Genomic DNA, 23,378 nt, shown 5'->3' with positions numbered 1-23,378 from the left:
TAAACCTTGCATTCAGTCGTTTAGCAACGTGGCAGCCACGTCGACTTCCATTTCCATAACATGTTTAGTAAAAATAGCTAAAATTTCTATTGGCCCATATTTTTTCTAGTAGTTAGACTGTACTAACACCTTTAGCACTTCATCGTTGGTTTTCAGCTCATTAATTTCATATTTTATAACTTTATCTGAATACTCAAAACAACTTGGTTGCCGAAAAAACAACCGTCTTACCATTTGAAATTCGTGAATTCCATGAGGGGTAATCCCTTTAGGTGCAATTTGCTTTATCAAATCCTTCAGTTCATCGATGGTACTTCCTAAAGGAATTTCAAATTTCTTTTGATTTTTACCTGTGAACGCGCAACCTACAAATTTGTTCTGGGGTGGCATGTTCTACCTCCCGTTGTAACACAGGAGCGCGTCATGAGTAGGGGTCATAGTGCGTTGAAGTAAGTTTAATATTTCATCTGTTGTTCTACCAACAGTGCATAACAACTCAATCGAACCAACACACAAAAATTGATCGTTACACATTAACATGGTGTTGACATCGTCATCATTTTTCAATTGCATACATTGAAAGAGAAAATTGTTACCTGTCTCTGTGACTGGCTACCGGTAGTGAATTTCATTCAGAAATTGTTCGTGGGTTAGATTAAGGGTGATGTGTATTATGCTTTTCAGCGTTGCAAGGTCACAACTGTTTGGTACTCGAATGGGCACTGGAGTGAAACTTTGGAAGTAAACCCCACTATCGTTGTAAATAATTGATCCATTTGGAAAAATGAAACCCAACCTTGAGTTGGCAATCGTCTGACTGCTTGTTTCTCCTAAGAAGTCATACTTTGTTGTAACAATAGGGAGAAAATGTGAAAGCAGGTAGATGTGTGATTCTGTTAGCGACTTGCCGTGTCTGATATATATAGATGATTTCCACCGACAGATTGCTTCACTTTGTTTTTAAAAAAATTACACACGCGTGAACATGTTTTGTGTTTATCTTCCCAAGTAAACCAATGTGGCCGCAAGCTTTATCATGCATCACAACGTGTTGTCAAGTCATTTGTCGTGTCATGCTCAGACTTTAAATTATGTGTTGTCAATTATGATAACGGCATATCATACATGCGTAGATCATTTTAGATGCACGAACAAATTTAGTCCATAACACAACAATTAATTAATGTCTAATGATTCATTATTATTCAACAAATTACATTTCACAATTAAGCATCCATAATACTGAATGTTCAGTCTTCATTTAGGTCCACATATTCTCTTCTAATTGTCATTAGGCTCATGTATTGTTGTATCCTACCAATATATGCAGTTGGCCACTGCTTTGCCCGAGGAAGACAATTGCTTGACCACAACAATGCTACAGGCGGTAAAGGACAATGCTCTTTCAGATAAACCTATTTTGTATGTGAACAAACATTATCAAATCAAATGAACGACCTAAGCCATTGCATAATTGTAAAAATTACAATAATTATCTTCAATGTACCTGAACAAAATGATTTCCAAACATGTGACCGACACATATCATGTGGTGCACAGAAGAATTTGGTGGTGGTTGACTTCTCAGAGGAAAAAATGTCATGCTTTGTTGTCGGGATAATGATACAACGATTATGTTATACCTGTAGAAACAAGCTTCATGATGATGAATCAAGTAGTTTTGATGATGACAAAAAGCCCCAGAGAATGATTTCAAGATTGAGTCAACAAGTTCAAGATCAAGATTAATTTCAAGTTTCATGAGAAGAAATCAAGAAGATTCAAGATTCAAGAGAAGAAATCAAGAAGACTTCACAAGGGAAGTATTGAAAAGATTTTTCAAAAACAAACATAGCACAGTTTTGTTTTTCAAAAGAGTTTTTCTCAAAATTTTCTAAGCTACCATAGTTTTTACTCTCTGGTAATCGATTACCAATTACCTGTAATCGATTACCATTGGCAAAGTTTGATTTCAAAAGCTTTAAACTGCATTTGTAACGTTCCAATTGATTTTTAAATGGTGTAATCGATTACAATATATTGGTAATCGATTACCAGAGTATCTGAACGTTGAAATTCAAATTCAATTGTGAAGAGTCACATCTTTTCATAAAATGCTTTGTGTAATCGATTACATGGTTATGGTAATCGATTACCAGTGACATGTTCTGAATAAAAAGTTAAGAGATGTAACTCTTCCAATGGTTTTCTCAAAGATTTTCTCAAGGTTATAACTCTTCAAATGGTTTTCCTGACCAGACATGAAGAGTCTATAAAAGCAAGACCTTGACTTGTATTTCAAGATGACTTACAACACTTACAACTTTTAGAATTTCTTGAACTACTTTTGAGAAATCTTGAAACCTTTGCTTCTCATCTTTCTTCTTCTTCCTTTGCCAAAAAGCTTTCTAAGTTTTCTGGTTTCCAAACCTTGTTCTTTCACAAAAAACAAAAGTGTGCTATATCTTTTCATTCTCTTCTCCCTTTGCCAAAAAGAATTCAACAAGGATTAATCGCCTGAATTCTTTTTGTGTCTCTCTTCTCCCTTTTCCAAAAGAACGAAGGACTAACCGCCTGAATTCTTTTGTGTCTCCCTTCTCGCTTTTCAAAGAATTCAAAAAGACACATTCTGAGAATTCTTTTGATTCTTCCCTTTCCCTTAAACAAAAGATTTCAAAGGACTAACCGCCTGAGAACTTTGTCTTAACACATTGGAGGGTACATCCTTTGTGGTACAAGTAGAGGGTACATATACTTGGGTTGTTGTAACTGAGAACAAGAGAGGGTACATCTCTCGTGGATCAGTTCAAGTGGAGGGTACATCCACTTGGTTGTTCAAAGAGAACAAGGGAGGGTACATCCCTTGTGGATCTTTGCTTGTAAAGGTTTTTACAAGGTTGAAAAGAAATCTGAAGGACCGCAGGTTGCTTGGGGACTAGATGTAGGCACGGGTTGTTGCTGAACCAGTATAAAATTCTTGTGTTTGTCTTCTTCTTCCCTACACTCTTTAATTTCCGTTGTACACTTTAATTATCGCTTTTACTTTTGGTTAAGTTTCTATTTCTATTCTTTACTTTCTTAACATTATAGTAACATCCTAATTGAATCTAGTAACATTAAGAAGGATAGATTTTTAATTAGCAAAGGTTCATTAATAATTAATTCGACCCCCCTTCTTAATTATTCCAAGGCCACTTAATCCAACAATACATAGATGCAATGACATATCCCATGTCCGTTATATCCATCCACTTGTCCACGCCAACCTGAATCAAATAAACATACACATGTAAATAATTTAAAACTTTGTTTTTCTTAAAAAAATTAGCATATACAACATACTTGGGAGAACCCATCAACATGTAGCGACATCCTTACATGTTCGAATGTCTCTGTGCCACCGAAGAGTTTGATAAAGTCATGCGACCATTTGCCAAGTTCTTTGATCAATTCGTTGTGGACCATCGACCAAGATTCTTTGCCCACACCTAACAAAGCGGCAATGGAACGATATCCACAGTTACCGTTCACTTTGACGTCCACAACGTCCTCGATGAAACCTCGAATAAAAGGCGCAAACTGATCCAACATCGGGATGATCCTTGTTGGTTTCGGTGGTTCATAACACGATGCACTATGTTTCACTGAGGTGTTGCTGCTTTGAGAAGAATTAAATGCATCAACGTACTCCCAATAGGATGGATCACACTTTGTGGATCTTTCGCTTCTTTTCAGACCTTTCTTCGGTGCACCTTTAGTCTTCACCTTGGATGGAGGAGGAAACATAGAGTTTTCCTCAGGGTATGCAATTTCTTGAAGTTTCCTCTTCAGAGTAACTTTGCCGCCAATGATGTGTCATCATTTTCTCCTATTTCTTAACCTTTTTTGTCACCATTTTAATTACTGATTAGCCTTAATTGTCAAATTAATTATGAAGTTTTATCATTTGGTCCTATTGGACTAATTTTGTGTTTTTAATTTAATTTCAGGAGAATTATAAGCAATTGGGCTTGAATCTAGAATTGGGCTTGGACTTGAAGAGAGCAGACTATTTTATTCTAACAAATCTTATCTTATCTAGATTTTATCTCATATAGATATTATTTCATCTAGATTTTATCTTATCTTATCTTATCTAGATTTTATTTCATCTAGATTTTGTCTTATCTTATCTTATCTAGATTTTATTTTATTTATGGGCTTGGACTTAAAACAAATTTGTAAGCTTTGGGGCTGAGAACTATATAACATCACCAAGGTTCTAGTTTTAGAGCTCTCGCTCTCTCTCTTTTTTTCATTTTAGTTTTAGAGTGCTACTCTCAATTCATTTTAGTCTCTTTTTCGTTTTGGAAGAATAATTCTAGTTTTCTACTGATTAATGGAAGGCTAAGTCTCCAACGTTGTTTTCTCTTGAAGATCGAGCACAACTCTCTTTGAGGTTCTTTTATTGCTATTAAATTTTGATCAGTTTCTCCTCTTCACCAATTATTCTGTATTTGTTGCTATTGATCCATGCATGCTTAGTGCTTGATTAATTGTCTCTGCGCTTAATTTACGTTCATGCTTAATGATCGTTCATGATTAATTGGTGTATGTGTTGCTTAATCACATAATGAATGCCTTATGTTAAATTTCGCATAGTAATTTAATTTAGGGTTGGATTAAGTGGTTGAACTGATAAAGGATAAATCTTCGTAACCTAGGGTAAGAGACTTGCTTGTGAATCAAGGGGAAGCAACGTGTTTTAATTCTGATATTTTCTAATTCAATTTTACTTGATGTTTAATTTACAAAAACAAACAACCCCCGCCCCCCCAATTCGTTACTGTTTTATTACTATCTATTATGAACGTTTGGTTGACCTTTGCTTGTTGGGAGACGATCTAGGATCACTTCCTAGATACTGCATTTTTAATGTTTATTTGATTCGGGTATGACCTCGATCAAATTTGGCGCTGTTGTCAGGGAACAGTGGTCCAAAGATTCATAATAGCTAGTGATTCATGTTTTATGTTTAGTTGTTTTACGTTTACTTCTTTTGTTTAGTGTGTTTGTGTCGTGTTAGTGTGGTATTAGTATGTTGTGTTAGTGCGTTGTTCTGTTTTATTTGATGTCATGTTTTGCAATTTAGTAGTACCCCTTGTTCAACATTTCCCTTGTTTCAGTTTTATGTTTTGCTGTGAATAGTGCTTATCGACGAAATTAGAGACAGATTCTGTGCTACTGTTCACACAGCATTATATTAGCGACTGAATTAGCGATGACTGTTTACAATTTAATTGGAGATTTTTGTTTTGATGGTTAGGGTTGTTATTTTTGGCTGAATTTTTGTGTGGTAGGTTCTTTTGATCCATATTTCGTGTCAAAAATACCAGGAACACTTGGTGTGGCTGGATTTGAGAGATTAAAAAAATTTGAGAAGTTGTGTTTAGCAAAATTTCAAACGGCCATATAACTTTTGCTCCGGGTATCAGAATAACTGTTATTATATATGAATTTGGGGTAGAAAAACATTTCCCATATTGTGGCAACCCACTGAAGCCGGTTGGGGACTCCCAAACTCCAAAAATCAGCCGTTTACTAAGTTTTTTTTATTTTTTTAAGTATTATTGTCCTATTTTTCTAAACTTTGCTTAGGTAGTTTTCATAGTTAGACTTTGAATTTTTGTTTGAAGTTTTTTGTGCTATCTGTTCATGAGTTTAGGGTGTTCCTCACAAAATTTCAGCTCATTTTGATATCGTTTGAGTATAGCTGTAGTTTTACCCCCTTGTTAGGTGCTTGTTGAGAAACACATTATTTGCTCCTGAGGATCAAGTGATTTACAACCCTTTGATCCTGAAATAGATAGAACCTTTCATAGATTAGTTAGACATAGTGTGCATCCTAGTCATTCTATGCATTGTGAGCATTCTGAGCATTCTGTTGAGGGTGATTCTGATTTTGAACATTCCACTACTAATTTTTATACTGAGAACATGGCTCAACCTCCACCTCGTGAGAGGACTCTTAGGGAGATGGCTGCACTTGATTTCACTTATGAAAGCTTGTGCTTTCAATATCCTGATGAGGGTGTTCCATATGTTCTCAAGACTGGACTAATACATTTGTTGCCCAAGTTTCATGGTCTTGCAGGTGAAGATCCTCATAAGCATCTTAAGGAGTTCGATATTGTTTGTTCCACCATGAAGCCCCCTGATGGCCAAGAAGATCATATCTTTCTAAAGGCTTTTCCTCATTCTCTGGAGGGAGTGACAAAAGATTGGCTATACTACCTTGCTCCCAGGTCTATTTTTAGCTGGGATGACCTTAAGAGGGTGTTCTTGGAGAAATTCTTCCCTGCATCTAGGACCACTACCATCAGAAAAGACATTTCAGACATCAGGCAACTTAGTGGAGAAAGCTTGTATGAGTACTGGGAAAGATTCAAGAAATTATGTGCAAGCTGCCCTCACCACCAGATTTCTGAGCAACTTCTTCTTCAATATTTCTATGAGAGACTTAGCAATATGGAGAGGAGTATGATTGATGCTGCCAGTGGTGGAGCTCTTGGTGATATGACCCCTACTGAGGCTAGGAATTTGATTGAGAAGATGGATTCTAACTCCCAACAATTCAGTGCAAGAAATTATGCTATTGTTCTTAGAGGAGTCCATGAGGTGGCCATAGATTCATCTTCAGTTACTGAAAATAAAAAGCTTGAAGGAAAACTTGATGCCTTGGTCAACCTAGTAACACAGCTTGCCATGAATCAGAAATCTACACCTGTTGCAAGAGTCTGTGGTCTATGTTCTTCTGCAAATCACCATTCAGATCTTTGTCCTTCTTTGCAGCAATTTGGAGTCAATGAGCAACCTAAAGCTTATGCTACAAACATTTATAATAGACCTCCACAGCAGCAAAACCAACAACAGCAAAATACTTATGACCTTTCAAGCAACAGATACAATCCAGGTTGGAGGAATCATCCAAATTTGAGATGGACAAGCCCTCCACAACAACAACAGCCTATCCCTCCTTTTCAGAATGCCGCTGGTCCAAGCAAGCCATATGTTTCTCCTCCAATGCAGCAACAACAATAGCAACAGCAACAACAAAGACAACAAGCAACTAAGGCCCCTCCTTAACCTTCCTTAGAAGAGTTAGTGAGGCAAATGACCATCCAGAATATGCAATTTCAGCAAGAGACAAGAGCCTTCACTCAGAGTCAGACAAATCAGATGGGGTAGATGGCTACTCAGATGAATCAAGCTGAGTCCCAAAATTCTGACAAATTGCCTTCACAAACTGTGCAGAATCCAAAAAATGTGAGTGCCATCACCTTGAGGTCTGGAAACCAAATTCAAGTGCCTCCACAAGTAGCAACACCTGCACCTGAACCTGTCAAGCTTCATTCTACACCTGAAAAAGAGGATGAGATAGTTGCACAAAAGAGAAAGCTTTTTAACAAAAATTTTCAAGCAGGTGGACCTTCTTCTAGTAATTCTGACTTACAGCAGCCTCCTATCCCTCTTCCATTCCCACCTAGAGCAATTCCAAACAAAAAGATGGAAGAAGCGGAAAAGGAGATCTTGGAGACCTTCAGGAAAGTAGAGGTGAACATACCTCTGCTAGATGCCATCAAGCAGATTCCAATATATGCCAAGTTTCTAAAGGGACTGTGCACCCACAAAAGGAAGCTCAAAGGCAATGAAAGGGTTAGCATGGGTAGAAATGTGTCAGCATTGATAAGTAAATTTGTTCCTCACATTCCTGAGAAATGTAAAGACCTAAGTACTTTCTGTATACCTTGCATTATTGGGAACAATAAATTTGAGAATGCCATGCTAGATCTAGGAGCATCAATTAGTGTCATGCCTCTGTCCATTTTCAATTCTTTATCTGTTGGACCTTTGCAATCTATAGATGTAGTGATTCATTTGGCAAATAGAAGTGTTGCTTACCCCGCAGGTTTCATAGAGGATGTGCTGGTTTGGGTTGGTGAACTTATTTTTCTTATTTATTTTTATGTTCTTAATATGGAAGAGGGATTTTCCCATGGTTCAGTTCCAATTATTTTAGGCAGGCCATTTATGAAAACAGCCCGAACCAAGATAGATGTTTATGCTGGCACATTGTCTATGGAATTTGGTGATATTGTTGTTCATTTTAACATTCTTGATGCCATGAAACATCCATCTGAGGATCCTATTGTTTTTTGTGCTGAGATAATTGATCAGATTGATGATAATTATATGTTTGATTTTGATTCTATTCTTTATGGTAGGAAACATCCATTTTTATCTAATCTGCATACTTGTCCTTCCTTATGCATTGAATCTGAATCTGAGTTTGAATTTGATCTTGTGTTTGATTTTTATGCTGAGAATGAATCTGAATTTGAGTCTGGTTCTGATTTTCTGGGTGTTGTACCTCTTGATGTTGATTTTTTAGAGTCAGAATACACTAACCATGTTGCAGGAAGTACATATACTTCTGACTTGCTTTGTGAGGTACAAGATGAGGAACCTTCTTCTTCTCCTACCATGGTTCCTCCCACTGTTCAACCACCTCCCACACCAGAGTTGAAGCCCTTACCAGCAACCCTCAAATATGCTTACTTGGAAGACAAGGAAAAATTTCCAGTGATCATCTCTGCCTCCCTTGTTGTTGAACAAGAGGAGAAGTTGTTGCTAGTGCTCAAGAAGCACAAGAAGGCCATTAGATGGACTTTAGCAGACATTCCTAGTATTAGCCCATCTACCTGCATGCATAGGATACTTTTAGAGGATGGAGCTAAGCTAGTGAGGCTGCCATAGCGGCGACTCAACCCCATCATTCTAGATGTGGTAAAAAAGGAAGTGACCAAGCTCTTACAAGCTGGAATCATCTACCCCATTTCTGACAGCCAGTGGGTGAGTCCAGTCCAAGTGGTTCCTAAGAAGACAGGCCTCACAATGATCAAGAATGAAAAGGATGAGCTTATCCCCATAAGAGTGCAGAACAGTTGGCGAGTCTGCATTGATTATAGGAGGCTGAACCAGGTAACCAGAAAAGATCATTTTCCCCTGCCTTTCATTTTTCAAATGCTTGAGCGCTTGGCAGGTAAGTCTCATTACTGTTTTCTTGATGGTTTTTCTGGTTATTTACAAATTCATATTGCTCCTGAGGATCAAGAAAATACCACATTCACCTGTCCCTTTGGCACTTTTTCCTATAGGAGGATGCCCTTTGGCCTATGCAACGCCCCTGGTACCTTCCAACGGTGTATGCTTAGCATTTTCAGTGATTTTTTAGAGAGTTGCATAAAGGTGTTTATGGATGATTTTACTATTTATGGATCCTCTTTTGGTACATGTTTGGATAGTCTAGAGAGAGTTCTCAATAGATGCATTGAAACTAACCTTGTGCTGAAGTTTGAAAAATGCCACTTCATGGTAGAACAAGGCATAGTTTTAGGGCATATCATTTCCAGTAGGGGCATAGAGGTAGACCCTGCAAAAATAGATGTTATTTCACAATTACCTTACCCCTCTTGCGTGCGAGAGGTTCGTTCTTTTCTTGGTCATGCAGGGTTTTATAGGCACTTTATCAAGGATTTTAGCAAAGTGGCCCTTCCACTATCCAATCTGCTGCAAAAGGAGGTGGAGTTTGATTTTGATGACCGGTGCAAGGAGGCTTTTGATTGCCTCAAGCGTGCGGTGACTACCACCCCTATCATTTAGGCACCTGATTGGACAGCCCCATTTGAGCTAATGTGCGAAGCATCCAATTACGCATTGGGGGCTGTCCTTGCTCAAAAGATCTCCTTACTTCACCCACTTCTCTTCTGCCATGACTTAGGAAGTTTTCTTTCTTCTGTCTCCTTCTTTACTTTTATTGCACTTGTCCAAATTTTATTGATTGCTTTGATTGTTCTTGATCTTATGATTGTGCTACATTGAGGACAATGTGTTGTTTAAGTGCGAGGGGGGGAGAAGATTGTTCTTTAATTTTGTTGGGTATTCTAGTTTAATTTTATTAGGTTTTCTAGTTTAAGTTTGTTAGGTTCTAGGTTAATTTTGTTATTTTGGTTTTATGTTTGTGTACAACATTGCATGTTCCTCTTTGAATTTTGGGTTATGTACAGGTAAAGGATAATTGTTTTTGAAATAGGAGTTTCTTGGCATTTTGTGAATTGAAACCCTTGTTTTCCTCTACATGTCAAGTTAGTTTTGAAAGTTCGAATTGAAAGTGATAGATTTACCCTTGGTGAGAATTTGAGCCATCATCATCTATTTTATTCGGTGTGTTTTGCCCCATTGATTGCTTGCACAATAGCCTTGGCTTGACTCTTGTTGATACTTCTTGCTTCACATGCATGTTGGGAGATGATTTAGGCATTTTGTTCTTATAAGCCTCCAGCCAAATGAGCCTACCTTGAATTAATTCCTTTTATAGCCCCTTTGAGCCTATGTTCCCCTTTCTTTGTGTTGAGCTCATTACAAGCCTTAAGTGAAAAACCATGATTTCACCCTACCCTTAAGGAATTTTGGAGCTTTGGAATTGTTTTGGGAATAAGTGTGAGGGGGGGGGGGGGTATGTTTCATTGGATGATATGTTTTTGTTGGTCATGCTTGATGATGTATTTTGGCCATGCTTGATGTATATACATATATTTCCTAATCGTTGCTTTATTTTTCAAATGCTTTCAATTGCTACTGTTCACGTTAAAAAAAAGAGAAAAAAACAAAAAAAGAAAAAAAAAAGAAAAAGAATGAAGTTGAATAAATGAGGTCTTGGTTTGAAGACTTGGAATGGTTTAAGGACTTGGCTGATTTTGTTTTGGGTTTACTTTTTAATTTTGGTTTTGGGGTTTACTACTTTTTCTTACTTCCCACTTATTCTCCATTGCTCCTCTATTCCTTTGAGTTTTAGCTACTATCCCATACTTTCATCTACCTTGTCCTTGGCCCCATTACAACCTTAAAAGACCTTTTGATCCTCATGTGCATGTGTTTGTGATGTGGTTGTCAATTTTAGAGTCTTGCCAAGTCTATGTGGGGTTTGTTTTCATGGGAGCTTTGAGAGTAAACAGTAGCCTAGACACTTTAGAGTCTTGAGCTGATTGACTATCTTGCCATGTTTGAGATGCTTGGATGATTTTCATGACGGCCTTGATTCTTTAACTCTTTACGTGTTGGATGTTACCCATTCTTTTCATTCCTTGAGATTCATTGAGAAATTTGTAATTGTTGTTGTGCCTGTTTCTCTTTAATGTCTCTGGATTTGTCCTTTGCTTTGTTTTTTTTTTATTTTGCCCAGGAGTGCATAAAGCTAAGTGTGAGGGGATTTGATGTGTCATCATTTTCTCCTATTTCTTAACCCTTTTTGTCACCATTTTAATTACTGATTAGCCTTAATTGTCAAATTAATTATGCAGTTTTATCATTTGGGCCTATTGGACTAATTTTGTGTTTTTAATTTAATTTCAGGAGAATTATAAGCAATTGGGCTTGAATCCAGAGTTGGGCTTGGACTTGAAGAGAGTAGACTATTTTATTCTACCAAATCTTATCTTATCTAGATGTTATCTCATCTAGATATTATTTCATCTAGATTTTATCTTATTATATCTAGATTTTATCTCATCTAGATATTATTTCATCTAGATCTTATCTTATCTTATCTTATCTAGATTTTATTTCATCTAGATTTTGTCTTATCTTATCTAGATTTTATTTTATTTATGTGCTTGGACTTAAAACTGATTTGTAAGCTTTGGGGCTGAGAACTATATAACAGCACCAAGGTTCTAGTTTTAGAGCTCTCGCTCTCTCTCTCTTTTTCGTTTTAGTTTTAGAGTGCTACTCTAAATTCGTTTTAGTCTCTTTTTCGTTTTGGAAGAATAATTCTAGTTTTCTACTGATTAATGGAAGGCTAAGTCTCCAACGTTTTTTTCTCTTGAAGATCAAGCACGACTCTCTTTGAGGTTCTATTATTACTATTAAATTTTGATCAGTTTCTCCTCTTCACCAATTATTCTGTATTTGTTGCTATTGATCCTTGCATGCTTAGTGCTTGATTAATTGTCTTTGCACTTAATTTATGTTCATGCTTAATGATCGTTCATGGTTAATTGGTATATGTGTTGGTTAATCACATAATGAATGCCTTATGTTAAATTTTGCATAGTAATTTAATTTAGGGTTTGATTAAGTGGTTGAACTGATAAAGGATAAATCTTCGTAACCAAGGATAAGAGACTTGCTTGTGAATCAAGGGGAAGCAACATGTTTTAATTCTGATATTTTCTAATTCAATTTAACTCGTTGTTTAATTTACAAAAACAAATAACCCCCCCTAATTCGTTACTGTTTTATTACTATCTATTATGAACGTTGGTTGACCATTGCTCGTTGGGAGACGACCTAGGATCACTTGCTAGATACTACATTTTTAATGTTTATTTGATTCGGGTATGACCTCGATCACCAAAATCAACGTTCTTAAATCCTTTACGTATGGTCTCTATCTCATCATCGATGTTGACTTCTGCCGCACATAACCCTTGGTTAGAAAAATGAAGTCTCGTCCAAAACATATGGTCCGATTCCAGAAGGATGCTGGCAACAACATAGCTAGATAGCTCACATGCACATGGAAGACCGTGTGTCAATCTCATAGAACAACCACATGAAGAGGGATCACTGCCACAAGCACAGTATTGTGGATTATCCCAACGAAATGTGTGCTTGTTTCGAAGGATGCTTTAATTTGAGTGTCCTGCAGTGTCATTATGTTGTTCATGGCATCCCAAACACTACACAGGTCTCCAAGGCTACTCTATAATATTCGTTTTAGAGACCAATGCGCAGATTCAACCCTACATTTAAAACACACAACAAACGGTTAAAAAAATTACATGCATTTACTACTAACCCATACTACAACCAATGAACATTTTAATACATGTTTGTTGTTGTGTTGCCTAGGTGCATCACCTTTTTCGTCCATGCTGTAACAAATTTTTCCTTGTGTGGGATAATCCACATTTCACAGACATAGTCGACGAACATCGGCCATGGTGAACAAGCCATTTGAAACTTCTAAAGGCACTCAGGGAACTACTGTTCTGAAGGACAATCTTCCAGAGTACCCCAACTACCCATCACATAATCCCATGCATTTTTTTGGCCTATTAAAGATTTGCACTTGGCCTTTACATTCTTGTCGATGTGAAACCTTCACAACAAGTTGGTACACTCAGGAAAAACACTATTCACTGCTTTTATCAGTGTTAGGTCTCTGTCGGTGACAATAACACTAGGGAGGCAATCTTTCATAAAAATAGACCTCAGAACCGTTCTAAAGCCCATACAATATTATTCACACGCTCACCCTCTAGATACGCAAAAGCAGCAGAGAAAGTCATCCCCGTTGGTGTCACCCCAACAATGTCAAACAGTGAGAGTGTGTACCTATTTGTTTTGTAGGTACTATCTATCTAAAACACCAGATGACATGCATTGCATAATTTCACTGCATCTGGGTGACACCAAAACAGATCCTGCACCACAACTTCATCCTTCAATCTATGCCAATGGATATATTGATCACGTTCGAGAAGCTTCATTGGATGTTGCATTTCGGTATCAACTCCTCTTATTGAAGAATGATATGCACTTCTTGCATTGTAAATTTGCTTAATCGTGGTGCAACTGTTGGCATTGTGTTCCTTCAATGTTAGGAGTATGTTTCTTGGTTTCACCATCGACTTTGTCATCTCTTCAATAATATTCTTCTCATCGTTTGTTAATCGTCCGACATATGGATGTTCAACTAAGGTCTTGGCCAATTCATGGTTGTGCATCCCACAGATCAGCTTCACCATCCAACCTTCACTTCCACGCACTAGTTTCCCACACAGCCTGAAGGGACAACCACATTTCCTAGTCCCAATGTCTCTTCTAACAAATTCTTTATTCCTACACTTGTACTGACTGCTCCTTTCACAACCAATTAACACAAATGAACTTCTTCCTCTACGACCAATATCTGTGTCAGACCTAATAATAATTGCAACAAACCCCTTTTCATGGGCAACCGATCTAGCCCACACCAAAACATCGTCTCGGGTACCAAAGACCTACGCCACAACCCTGACATATTAATTTTTATACAAAACACACATTCACCAAATGACTGAAACTAATGAACATCATTACTTGAGAAGTATTAAAAGCGTCTGAACAATCAACATGGCCTTCATTCACGCCACATTGTTGTTCATCATCAAAATCCATATCAAATTCTCCGTACATCGAACTATCATACGTCCATTGATCTTCGTCCATCTTAACGAAAACTCAAAAAAAATATGTGCATCATCCACAACTTCATTCAAACTATAACTATCAACTCATTCAACATTTTAACAATCCACTAATTAAACATTTTACGACCTAATTTTTATCAATTAATTCAACATTTTACTACCAAATTTTTATCAATTAATTCAACATGTTACTACCAAATTTGAACATCGTAACTACCTACCTAAATAAATTGTCAAATATATACATGATACAAAAAAATAACAACTAATTAAACATTTTGTTACCTATTTTCATAATTATTACTACACAAATAAACACACAAAAAATACTTCTATATATATATATATATATATATATATATATATATATATATATATATATATATATATATCAACTAAATCAACTAATTCATTTTACTACCTAATTTTATCGACTAATTCAACATTTAACTACCTAATTTGAACATCATAACTACCGAAATAAATTGTCAAATATATAAATCATACAAAACCTACCAACTAATTTAATATATATTCTACATACTTTATAAATCTATCCTAATTCAGCAACTATCCACAAATTGATGAAATATTGCATAAATAATTGAAAAATGTTACCAAATTTAAAATATCAACATTCAATCTTTAAAAAAACAAAAATAAAAAAATACTTCTTATGGAAGAACTTCTTCCGTAGTTGTAGATAAACAACTACGAAAGAAGTTCTTCCGTATGGACTCCACGGAAGAAGTTCTTCCATATGAATCCTACGGAGGAACTTCTTCCGTGGAGTCCATACAGAAGAACTTCTTCCGTGACACCCATATGGAAGAACTTCTTTTGTATGGACTCCACGGAGGAAGTTCTTCCGTAGGATTCATACGAAAGAACTTCTTCCATAATGAAAAAATTATACGTACGGAACAAGTTCTTCCGTATGTATACATTTTGCATTATGGAAGAAGTTCTTCCATATGAATCCTACGGAAGAACTTCTTCCGTATGTTCAAATTTCTTAGGAAAATCTTCTTCTGTAACAAGCTAAAGGAAGAACACTTCATCGGCGACAAAAAAATATACGAAACACCCCATACCTCGATCAAGTCGAAATGAAAATAGCACGTTCCATGTACAAAGCAACACTAACCCTCTAACAGCTTCAAACAACCACACTTTAACACATCAAAGGGACCACACCGGAAAAACGACACTTAAACGGTAAGCTAGTAGGGACCACAGGAAAAAAACGCAAAAAAACAAAGCCGAAAGCGTAAGCGAGGAGGGACCACAGCCTTCCTTTAAAAGAAAATAACCACAGGGGCAAAATGGGGATATTTAAAAATTGCTAGCAACACTCTAATAGGAGGTATCTTTTTGCTAAGGAATAAATATTTCATTATTATATCCGTGGGGAAGACTTTAGTTTTTATGAGTAACGTTATTGCAGGCAAGTTCATGCCAAACAACAGAACTTGGTTATGTTTATGAATTGGTAAGTTTTATTTGTTTCTCTCCTATTAATTATCAGACAAGTAAATAAAAGGTACATTTTAAGTACATTGAATGAGTTTGTTCATCAAGAATGTATTTATTTAAAAATATTTTTATATATATTTAAGAAGAGTCACATTCAATTGATAAATTGTATAAAAATCACACCATTATAGTTAATGTCGTTTACGAAGAGTTAGTGTATTTTAATTCAAGTTTATTTATGTAAAAATATGTTTTCTAAAAAAAATTACTATAACTAATTTATATGAAAGATTAGTCATTAGAATATTTCAATTTAAATGAAACAATACATTTTTTTTTAATTTAAACTAGTGTGTAAGCCTATGTGAATTTTTTGGTGACAGACAAAGTTAATTTTACAAAATTGTATATAACAACGTATAAACATATTTATATAATCAATCTAAAATGTTTTGATATATATGAATCATGTTCTAAGAAATTTATTATTAATATTAATTTTTCATAAGTATTTTAAGAGCTTGCTTAACCCTCCCTTCTTAATGCAATTGCATTGAGACTTCCTTTGCTTAGATTATGATACTAGAAGGGGAAGTGATCTTTTGTTATATTTACAATTTGGTAACGGGGTCACTTTTGTGAGTTTTAAAATCAAGCAGGCATTTTTGTGTGTTCTTGCAATGTAAATCTGTCTTGTAGCAAGAACAATAGAAGCTATTTACACATGATTAGGAAACCTTTGTATAAATTTAGTTTTACTAAGTCATGTATAATTATTTAAATTTCCTTTCTTAAACCGTAATTTAGTTCTCATATTCTGCTTTATATTTGCCGAAATAATTTAGTTCTCATATTCTGCTTTATATTTGCCAAAATAATTTAGTTCTCATATTGTCTTGTACAAACATAGTAGCTATTGTTGTGTTGTCCGGGAACCGTAATTTTGAGGGAAGGCAATGGCTTAATGTGAGAAAAAATATTTTTTTTATCTATAGAGATAAGTAGATGATGACAAGCATATGAATATTCAGTTTGAAAAGTATATGGTTTGATAATAAATTTAAATCTTGCATGTGAAACTCAAGCACTCTTTATTTTATGGTGGTCGATGTTGCTCATTATTTAATGCCACTAGACTGTAATCCTTATATTTATAAAAATGGTTTCCTTTTTTCACTTTTTTCCTACAGGTAATTAATTGGTCATCATTCTAGATCTGGTTTATGTACATGATTCTCTATTTTTTACATTGAATTATGAAAGATAGACTCAAAGAAATAGAACAAAGGAAGATAAAATAATAATATAGAGTTAAACAAAAAGGAAAAAGCAAACAAAGGAGGAAACACACAAGAAGAAAGAAAACACAAAGGGTAGATAACACCTAATTTCAAGAGTCGAAACTCTAATGCCAAACTTGACTCTAATTGCAACCTGCCAGTAGAACCAACAGTATCGAGTTCTTACCCAAGAACAAAGGAAAAGCTTTTACAATAGAGAAATTCTAAAATTTTATTAATCTTCAAATTTTGCCTTTGGAGAGTACAAGAGTTCTCTATTTATAGGCTAATCTTGAAACACTAGAATAAATCCTCACTAACATGCATTTACCAAATGCCTTGATAATTGCATGCCCACTATCTAGGAAAACGACAATAAAGATGAAAATAAATTCACACGAGTCACTAAATGACTTGGAAAACTTCTAGGAAGCATTTAGTAAGGCTAAGAGAAAATGAAAAGTCACCAAAAAATTCAACTTAAAAATAGTATGAAAATTACAAATAAAATGACAAAAAATGAACCTAGTTATTATCTAATCAGCCCAATATTAATAGTCTACCAAAATTGATCAACTCAACCCATGGATGCTTCTTGTCTTGTAACTTGGGTTTCCCTACGTGAATCTTCAAGTTGGGCTCAAAACATCTTCATCAATTTGTAGGAAAATGATCCAATTAGGTGCAAGCCTTAATTCACATTGGTCTTCTTTCTCTTTGATCTTTAGAATTAAGTCTTGCAATGCTTGCTTCATCCTCTTAGTCTTGGACCTTGTCATAGGACCTCCAATTCCATGTAAAGGATCATTAGACTAGAGAGTTGTACCTCTATCATTCCCTCCCTCTTCGAAAAGATTTGTCCTCAAATATAATCCATTACCTACATCAAATAAAGATATATTAGCCATATTAAAGGTAGCACTTATGTTACCATATTCACTTGGCAAGTCTAACTTGTAAGCATTGTCATTTATCTTCTCTAGAACTTGAAAAGGCTCATCTCTTCTTGGTTGCAAATTGGATTTTCGTTAAGTAGGAAACCTTTCCTTCCTCACATGAACCTAAACTCAATCTCCTGGTTCAAAAATAACTATGATATGACCCTTATTCACTTGCTTTGGATATTGTTCATTCTTCTTCTCAATGTTGGCTCGAACTTTTGCATGCAACTCCTTGGTAGAATCTGGCTTTTTCTTACCATCAAAATTAGCATACACATTAGAAGGCAAATGTAAGATATCCAAAGGAGCCAAAGGATTAAATTCATACACAACTTCGAAAGGAGAATAAGTAGTAGAATGAACATACCTATTATAAGCAAACTCAACATGTGGCAAGCATTTCTCCTAATTTTTCTAATTCTTTTGAATGATAGCACATAACAAGGTGGTTAGTGTCCTATTTACCACTTCAGTTTGTCCATCCATTTGAGGATGTGCAACAACGGAAAACAAGAGTTTTGTTCCCAGTTTATTCCACAAAGTTCTCCAAAAATGACTTAGGAACTTCACATCTCTATCACTTAATATTGTTCTTGGAAATCCATGCAAGCACACTACTTCTGATGATAATCCTAAAACTGCCCAAGTACAAGGACCTATGACTAGGAGTAGGACCAAACAGTCAGAGGATACCCTCCAACAAAATGGTATCAACCATACTTAACAAGGCCCACATGGAGGGGGACGAAGACCCAGAGGCACTACCAAGAATCTTGATTGTTGCTGAAGGCCCAAACTAAATTGAAGGCCCATGCCAAATATTTTTTTATTCTATTTCTATTTTTCATTGTAATTTTAATTAAATAAAATTGGTGCCCTTTCAATTGCACCTCAGATACACTATATGTATTGAACTCGTTTTCAATAGAAGAGACTTTTGGCATTTTGAGAATATTTTGTGAGAGCTTCTCTCTAGGTTCCTTGTTGAACCAATCTCGGACTTATCAAGGTAATCCTTGTGGCGTCTACCCTAACTTATCTTCCCTCTCTGGAAGTGGCATCCTCCAAATTCTGTGACCTGTACCAAGTGATCCGCTCCTAATAAGGATCACATCATCTAATATTAGAGCTTCGGCTTTTGATACAGGTTCTATCCTATCCGATATATTTTTTCTTTCATAATTTGTCTCAAGTTCGTGTTTGTTCTGTAATTTACGTTCCTGATAATTGCGTTTCTATTTGTGTTTCTGTTGTTTGCGTGTTTGTTTGCGTTCCTGTTGTTTATGTGTGTTTGCATTCCTGTTGTTTGCGTTCCTATTTACGTTATTTTTTCATTCTTGTTTCGTTCTTGTTTCATTCTTGTTTTGTTTCAAATTCTGTTTCAGATTCTATTTTAGATTCTGTTTCAAATTTGTTTCAAATTCTATTTCAAATTCTGTTTGGGTACAATTTTTGGTTGCTGGATGAATTTGGGATTTAGGGTTTAGGAGGTCAAATTTCCTAATTGCCTATTGAATGAATTGCCTAATTGCCTATTGAATTTGGACCAGTGGAATTGATTGATTGATTGATGAACAGTCTATTATCCTAGACCAATTTTGAAAAGAAAGCATTATAAAAAAAAGGTTGTAGAAAGTTTGAAAAAAAAGTGGGTGTTTGATCTTTGAACGCAGATTTGAGGCAGTTAGAGACGTTTTTTTTTGGAAAAAATAGTAGACCAAAAGGGGATTTGAGGCAATTAGATTTAGGGATTCGCCCAGGGATTGTCCTCTCAATTCTGAGCGTTTTGATATATAGTGGGCCTCAAACGGACAACTGTAGCAAAAGTTGTGACCATTTGAAGTTTACATGTCATCTTCGCTACTATATTCTTCTTCTTCTCTGCAATTGAGTAGTTTTTTTGTTTCTTCTATTTGTTATTGAGTCTGGTATTCAAATCTATTTTTGAGTCTTTTATTGACATCTGTTATTGAATCTATTATTGAGTCTATGATAATTAAGCTGTCTTTTTTGTTCTATTACCTTGTGCATCCAATTTGATTCATCAATATCTAGGAACTTAAGAGGGAGTGAGTGGTAAAAGGCAAGAGTGACAACATCACACAAAAGCCTATATTGAGAGCATCAAACATGAGTATGCTTCCATCAAAGAGAGAAACACGTGAGTAAAGTGTGGTGAGGTCTTGAAACCATTGTTTAAATTAATGCAGTTTTTTTCTATTCCTTAATTATGGTAGGAGTTGGTGATGGTGGTGGTGAATATCATCAACTGGACGGATCTCAGCATCTGTTATTGGACGTGATGACTACGTAGATGCAATGTTTGCTGAATCATAACAATGAAGAGCTCTACAGATGAATAGAAGGACTGGAGAACCAACAGAATCAGAATCTTGGAAGACATTATGGTGGGAACAAAGGGGGCAATAATGGACCTAGGAAAAACAGAGTAGAGGATTCGAACAAGATTGAGGGAGTAAAACTCAATGTACCTCTTTTCAAAGGCAGTAGTGATCCAGACGCCTACCTTGACTGGGAGATGGAAATGGAGCATGTATTCTCCTGCAATGATTATACTGAAGAGCAGAAAGTGAAGTTAGCAACAGCTGAATTCTCAGACTATGCCTTTGTTTGGTGGAATAAAAATCAAAGAGAGATGATAAGAGAGGAAGGGCGGGAGATAGATACATGGAATGAGATGAGAAGGGTTATGCAAAAGAGGTATGTTCCAACTAGCTACAATAGAACCATGCGACAAAAGAGGAAACTAGTGAGGGCCAACATTGAAGAGGAAACTGAGGACACAATGGCTCATTTTTAGAGTGGCCTAAATCCTGAAGTTAGAGATGTTGTTGAATTACAAGAGTACGTGGAATTGGATGACTTGCTGCATATGGCAGTCTGAGTTGAACAATAGCTGAAGAGGAAAAGTGTAGCAAGAAGGACCTCATCCAACACTTTCAACCAGAACTAGACCAACAAATCCAAGAAGGAGGGAGGCAACTCATCCAGTCCATATGGCAAGTCAGCAGTGTCCAGTGTTGGAACCAAGCATAATTCTGCCTCATCATCCAACACTGGTACTAGAAACATAAAATGCTTAGGCAGAGGACATATTGCTTCTGACTATCCAACCAGGAAGACCATGATCATGAAGGCAGATGGAGAAATCACCAGTGAATCTGAAATCAGTGAAGAAGAAGAAGTGAAAGAAGAGCTTGAGGAGGAAGCTATGCATGGTGATATGCTAATGGTGAGAAGGCTCTTGGGAAGTTAGAAGTAGAATGAGAGAAAAGAGAGAACAAGAGAAAGAGAATAGTGAGAATAGTGAAGCACCAAAGAGGAATAGGAAAAAAAGAATGATACACCTGAGAGAAATAGTGATACACATGAGAGAAAATTTAATTGTTTAGCAAAGGCGAGTGAAGTGAGGAAAGTATTACTTGCTCCTGAGTCACTCTATCTACTATACTGCAAAGACAATAAAATTTTTGCTGATCATTCTAATGGGATAACTATTTTTGTTTCTCCTAGTGTTGAACTCTTATTGCAGAAATTTAAAGATGTCTTTCCCAAGGAGATTCCTCATGGACTGCCACTTCCAAGAGGCATAAAACATCAAATTGACCTCCTTCCAGAAGCTTCATTGCCTAACAGGCTAGCTTACAGAAGCAATCCCCAAGAGATTGAGGAGATTCAGAAGCAAGTGCAAGACCTCATGTAGAAGGGGTGGGTGCAAGAAAGCTTGAGTTTGTGTGTCGTTCCAGTTATTCTAGTGCCAAAGAAAGACGAAACTTGGAGGATGTGCATAGACTGCAAAGCCATCAACAACATCACGGTAAAGTATAGACATCTCATTCCTAGGCTAGACGATATGTTGGATGAATTGCATGGAGCTAGATTTTTCTCTAAAATTGATTTGAAAAGTGGGTACCACCAAATTAGGGTTAGAGAGGGGGATGAATGGAAAACAACTTTCAAAACTAAATATGAGCTGTATGAATGGCTGGTTATGCCCTTTGGGCTGACCAATGCTCCTAGCACTTTCATGAGATTAATGAACCATGTGTTAAGGGAATTTCTAGGAAAATTTGTTGTGGTTTATTTTGATGATATCTTGATTTACAACAAATTCCATGATGAATATCTTGTGCATTTGAGGATATTTTTAGAGGTCCTTAGGCATGAGAGCTTGTATGCTAACATGGATAAATGTGTGTTCTGTTTGGACCATGTAGTTTTCCTTGGTTTTGTTGTTAGCTCACAGGGAGTATAGGTTGATCAAGAAAAAGGTGAAAGCCATTCAAGAATGGCCAACCCCCAAAACTGTTGGTGAGGTAAGAAGCTTTCATGGTATGGCAAGTTTCTACAGGAGATTTGTTAGGAATTTTAGTACTATGGTAGCACTTCTTATTGAGATTGCCAACAAAAATGTAGGATTTAAATGGGGGAAAAAACAAGAACATGCATTCACTACACTCAAAGAAAAATTGATGCATGCACCAATTTTTGCATTACCTAATTTTGACAAATCCTTTGAAATTGAGTGTAATGCGTTTAGGGTTGGGATATGGGTTGTTTTAATGCAAGAGGGACATCCCATTGCCTACTTTAGTGAAAAACTAAATGAGGTTGTCCTTAATTGTTCCACATATGACAAGGAGTTGTATGCCCTAGTAAGGGCTTACAAACTTGGCAGCATTACCTTTTACCCAAACAATTTGTCATACATAGTGACCATGAATCCTTGAAGCATCTTAAGGGTCAAAGCAAACTGAGCAAAAGACATGCCAGGTGGGTGGAGTTTCTTGAACAATTCCAATATGTGATCATGCACAAGAAAGGTAAGTCCAATGTAGTGGCTGATGCACTTTCAAGAAGGTATGCTTTATTCTCTACTCTTGAAACTAAATTCATTGGGTTTGAGCACATTAAAGAATTGTATGACCATGATCCAGATTTTGCTTCTAAATATTATGCATGTGTACATATTGCTCAAATGGGTTCTTTTGGCATAATGACTATTTTTCAAAGAAAAAAGATTATGTGTACCTAAAGGATCCATAAGAAGATTGCTTGTGAAAGAAGCCCACGAGGGGGCATTAATGGGGCATTTTGGGGTTCAAAAGACTTTAGACATGTTACAGGAGTATTTATATTGGTTGCATATGAAACATGATGTGCATAAGTTTTATAAGCAGACAAAGTCTAAAGTCATGCCTTATGGTCTTTATTCTCCTTTGTCTGTTCCTGAATATCCATGGACTGATTTATCTATGGATTTTGTTTTAGGTTTGCCTCAGACCAAGAATGGTAAGGACTCTATTTTTGTTGTGGTTGACAGGTTCTCAAAAATGGCACATTTCATACCATGTAAGAAAAATGAT

At 36.1% G+C, this 23,378-nt stretch overlaps 1 protein-coding gene and 1 non-coding gene across 2 annotated transcripts; both read right to left on the bottom strand.

Annotated features, from left to right (window-relative positions):
* Positions 1–3,324: 3,324 nt before the first annotated feature.
* Positions 3,325–3,786, bottom strand: LOC114410747. Its single transcript, XM_028374682.1, has one exon. It carries the CDS (start codon positions 3,784–3,786, stop codon positions 3,325–3,327), a length of 462 nt encoding a protein of 153 aa, XP_028230483.1.
* Positions 3,787–6,354: 2,568 nt separating this feature from the next.
* On the bottom strand, positions 6,355–6,461 carry LOC114411023. Its single transcript, XR_003666410.1, has one exon. It is a non-coding gene; the product is annotated as a small nucleolar RNA R71 (small nucleolar RNA).
* Positions 6,462–23,378: the final 16,917 nt, after the last annotated feature.

Source organism: Glycine soja, chromosome 4 (assembly GCF_004193775.1).
Source record: "Glycine soja cultivar W05 chromosome 4, ASM419377v2, whole genome shotgun sequence".
Classification (NCBI taxonomy): Eukaryota; Viridiplantae; Streptophyta; class Magnoliopsida; order Fabales; family Fabaceae; genus Glycine; species Glycine soja.
Note: the sequence above shows the minus strand (reverse complement) of the source record. Positions and strands in the feature narration are given on the sequence as shown.